This window comes from Austrofundulus limnaeus, unplaced genomic scaffold (genome assembly GCF_001266775.1).
Source record: "Austrofundulus limnaeus strain Quisiro unplaced genomic scaffold, Austrofundulus_limnaeus-1.0 Scaffold250, whole genome shotgun sequence".
Classification (NCBI taxonomy): Eukaryota; Metazoa; Chordata; class Actinopteri; order Cyprinodontiformes; family Rivulidae; genus Austrofundulus; species Austrofundulus limnaeus.
This window is the reverse complement of record NW_013952652.1, coordinates 57611-62095: the sequence shown is the minus strand read 5'-3', so window position 1 is coordinate 62095 and position 4485 is coordinate 57611. Positions and strand designations below refer to the sequence as shown.

The window sequence follows — 4485 nt, the reverse complement described above, 5'->3', positions numbered from 1 at the left end:
GCTGTATGCTTTTCTTTTTTTCTGTCAGGCTGTCAGAGCGCTCCTCCTCCTCTGTCCGAGGCTGGTGTGGGGTGAAAATCCTCCACCTCAGACGTTCAGAGATGTAACTGTCTGCGATACTGTGGTCACTTTCCATGTAGCATCAATTATGCTAATGCTAGCTGTCACGTTCTCTCATCCTGGCCATACCCCCTCCCCTACCCACTTTGATGCATTTTTCAAATTTCGCCTTAGGGCGGAGTTATCTTTTCACGGGGGGGGTAAGTTACACTTTAAGTTGCACCAGCTTTGGCTTTTATAATGGCTTGCAGTCTCTGAGGCATGGACTTGATGAGTGAAAAACAGTATTCTTCATCAATTTGGTGCCAGCTCTTTTTAGTCCTTTTTCCACCAATGCGGTTCGGTTTGGCTCCACCCCACTCTGCACCCATTTTTTGAATTTCCACTGTGGCTCCCACCTGCTTTCGGCCCACTTTTTCAGACCTCCTCGAGGTATTGCTGAGGCCGGCACCGTTTGGGGCATGGAGGTACCGAAGCATGTAGCAAGTCACGACTGGCCAGTGGAGCTGCCTGGATGACGTAGTTTATTATTTTCCAAATGATGGCGGCGCACTGGGAGAATATAAAAATTTATTGAGCCGGTTTTCAGAGCAGTGAAGGACCACAACCAACAACTGGAGTGGCTCAAAGCAGTGGGACTAGAGCTGCTTTGGGTAAATGGAGGGGATCTCTCTTTACAGCCACCGTTCTGGCTGCTGCTAACTGTAGACAGGACTCTTCACAAAATCCATCTGCAGTCGGTGAGTGCTTCTTGCATTTAGTGAGATATTGAGTGTAATTTATGGGACACATGTCTTGCTTGTCAAACTGTACCTTTTTAGTTATAAAGTTTGTACCGATGTGTCCTTTGTGCATGTTTGTTTCCAATGCTAACTAGTTAGCAGCTAGCGGCTATCGCTAGTTAGCGATCCAGGCTAAAAACAACACCCCCAGCTCTACATTTATTATAATTAGTAATTAATTTTAACCATATCCGAGGCTAATCGTTGGTTTTCTGTTCAGAGTCACCTTCGACAAGTGACCAGCTGAGCTCCTGGACCGTTTCTCCACCTTCTCCTACACCTATCGGTACCATCTGCCTTGCTATCCGTGTCGAAGCAGACAGAGCTGTGTGGAGCTGCTCCTGGAGCTGCTCCAGTTAAGTTTGGACTTTGAAGTAGTTTTTTAGGTAATTGTGCGTTTTTTTTAAATGTAGTTGTAAATTTTCTGACTTTTATTTTGTGAAAAAAAAGATACTATCAGCATTGCTGTTTGTTTTCCATTGAGTTAAATCCATAAGGAAAAAATCAACATATTTACTCACACTCCTAGGCATAAAGTTAAACAACTAGACCCGAGTAGAACCGCTCCGAACCGGCCCGAACTGAGCCAAGCAGAGCCAGACTCAGTAGTGGAAAAAGGACTTTTGATAGTAGTTGCCAGATCAGCTTTGCAAGTCGGAGCCTTCTTGTGGACCATTTTTTTCAATTTCCACCACAGGTTTTCAATTGAGTTTGAGATCTGGACTATTTGTAGGTCACGACATCAATTGAATGTGTCTCTCTCCAAGGAATGCCTTCACTGTTTTTGCCCAAGGCACGATGCATTGTCATCTTGGAAAATTATTTCATCACCTCCAAACATCTGTTCAATTGAAGGGATGAGAAAACTGTCCAAAATGTCAATGTAAACTTGTGCATTGATAGAAGAATTAACCACAGTCATCTCCCCAGTGCCTTTGCCAGATATATGCAGCCCCATATCATCAAGGACTGTGGAAATTTGGTTGTTTTCTTCAGGCAGTCCTCTTCATAAATCTCACTGGAACGGCACCAAACAAAAGTTCCAGCATCATCACCTTGTTCAATTCAGATTCTTGACCCATCACTGAAGATAACTTTCATCCAGTCATCCACAGTCCATGATTGCCTCTYCTTAGCCCATTGCAGTCTTGTTCTTTTTTTTGTTTAGGTGTCAATGATGCTTTTCTTTTAGCTTTCCTGTATTGAAATCCCATTTCCTTTAGGCTATTTCTTATGGTTCGGTCACATACACTGGCTCCAGCTTCCTCCCATTTATGCTTCATCTGTTTAGTTGTACTTTTTTGGTTTTCAAGACAAATGAGTTGTTTGTCTTGACGCTTTGATGTCTTTCTTGGTCTACCATTACGCTTGGCTTTAACAACCATTCCTTGCTGTTTGTATTTGGATACAACCTTGAATACAGCTGACTGTGAACAGCCCACAATCTTTAGCAACCATGCGTGAAGAGTTACCTTCTTCAAGAAGTTTCACAGTCCTCTTTTGTTTCAAGAGATATTTCTCTTGTTGAAGCCATGGTTCTTGCCACTCCACTTTGTCCAGCAGCCCTCCAAGGTGAAATGACTGCAGGTGTTTTTTAACTGCAGACTAACAAGCAGATCTAATTTGAGGCAGGTGTCCATTTAGGGAAAGGAAATTGACTGGGTGTGTTCTTATTTTCTACCTCCAATTTGAGTGATTCCATAATTTTTTCCTCAGAATTGAGTGAATATATTTTTTTTCCCTTGTGCTTGGTCAATAAAAGTAACATTCACTGACTTTCACAATGTTTTCTCTTAATTTCTTTGAGTGTTCCTGAAAGCCAACAAGTTGCACTTTGGAATGACCAATTATTGTATCATGTTTTTGATCTGAGTTTGTTTTACAGAATGAAATGTCTGAATGAGTGCTCATTCAAGGCTGGTGATTCCATACTTTTTCCAGGGGTTCTAGTCGGACTCAACTCGATGCACCGCTCTGGAACCAGTCTTCTACAGAGGGGTTGGACACTCTTTCACTCTGGAGTTGCCCATGCTGAGAGGCGCCAAGCAGGAGTGGGCATACTTATTGCCCCCCATATTGGTGCCTGTCCTTTGGGGTTCACCCTGGTAAAAAAAAAAAAAAAAGAGGGTAGCCTTCCTCCGCCCTACATGTTGGGGGACAGGTCCTGACTGTTTGTGCCTATGCCTGTTAGCCTTTGCGCTAACGCCCATGCTATATAGCCTTATATGTATTAGCTCGGCGCTAGCATGACAAACAAGCTAAACTGAGGTCCTCCATCCATATTTTCAGTTGCAGACTGAGTCATTTTTGCGTTCCCCTCTCTGTCATGTGGATGGAGGACCTCAGTGATGAGAGGAGAATGTGTAGCGCTGAGCTAATACATATATATGGTGATGGCGTCGGGGCTAACGCTAAAGCTAACTGGCTAAGCTGAGGTTCTTCCATGAAGCAGCTCTGTTGTCCTCCATCTATATTTTCAGTTGCAGGCTGAGTCATTTCCTACTTTCCTCTCTGTCAACGCTCCCTGGTTTCATTTAAAAGAGCCGAACGTCAGATATTGTCCAAGATTAACCTTCAGGCTGGATATAGCTTGCTAGCAGCCTCGCAACGATGACCTAGTTGATGTCATCATTTAACCAGAATGCTTTGCATGTAAATAAAATGGCCCCGCCTGTGTAATATATTTTTAAAGTTTTAGTTTAAAAATTGTAAAAACTGAACATCCTACAGTATTTTTACAGTCTTTATTTTACAGTTAAAGTATGTTTATCATATAAAGTCTAATGTTACAACTAATCGGGGTTCCTTTTAAGAACTGCATTGGTTTAGCTCTGAGCTTCTTTTCTTTTTCTCCCATTTCCCACTGAAGATCTTGTTGAAAAAAAGGGAGCCTTTGAACTACCTGGTGCCTGATGGCTCAGCAGGATTCTCCAGCAGGCTGGCTGCCTCTCAGGATATGATGTCCTTCAGTCCACCCTCAGTGAGTTAGTTTTACACTTTCAAAAACAAAAAACGTATCTATCTTTTCCTCTGTGTGAGATCCCATAATTTTATTTTAATCTTCTGTAACAAAGAAGTATTAACAATATACATTTGATATTTATAACTTACATAATAAATAAACTGCACTCACTGACAAAACCAGTTAAAGGGGACCTATTATGCAAAATTCACTTTTTAAAGTTTATTTTACTCAACTTTGGATATGTACTTCTTAAAAAAACAGTCTTAGGACCAAAAAAATGCATCCAGGGGCATATTTGCTGTAAGTAAATGTACTTTTAATGTATATTAACGACAAGTTTTATACTTTCGTCATTTTGTGAAGTCACAAGCCATACGACAACCCACCGGAACCTGTGTTCAGCCCCTTACCTAGCATGCCCCAGGTGAAACTCCACCTCCTCTCTATAAAAAGCTGTCACGGTTGTTGTTGTGCAGTGCGCAGCTCATTTCACAACAAGCCTCCAATAGGGCAATTGGTAGAGCGTTGGACCAGAGAGCTGGAGACCAGGGATCGAGACTGGCAAGGACACAATTTAATTATTTATTTATTTTCATTCGTTATGAACACGTTTTCTCATGTACCTCTATTCTTTAGCTTATTAAAGCCTTGTTAAAGCCTATTTGTTCGAGTTTCTGA

At 41.9% G+C, this 4485-nt stretch overlaps 1 protein-coding gene across 2 annotated transcripts in view; it reads left to right on the top strand.

Annotated features, from left to right (window-relative positions):
• The window catches only part of ebag9 (estrogen receptor binding site associated antigen 9), a 36449-nt gene that overhangs the window by 5619 nt on the left and 26345 nt on the right, over window positions 1-4485 (top strand). For both annotated transcript variants that reach the window (XM_014020362.1, XM_014020363.1), the window contains one exon: window positions 3712-3822. In XM_014020362.1, the coding sequence (XP_013875816.1) occupies window positions 3712-3822 (111 nt within the window). The remainder of the gene's footprint in view (window positions 1-3711; window positions 3823-4485) is intronic.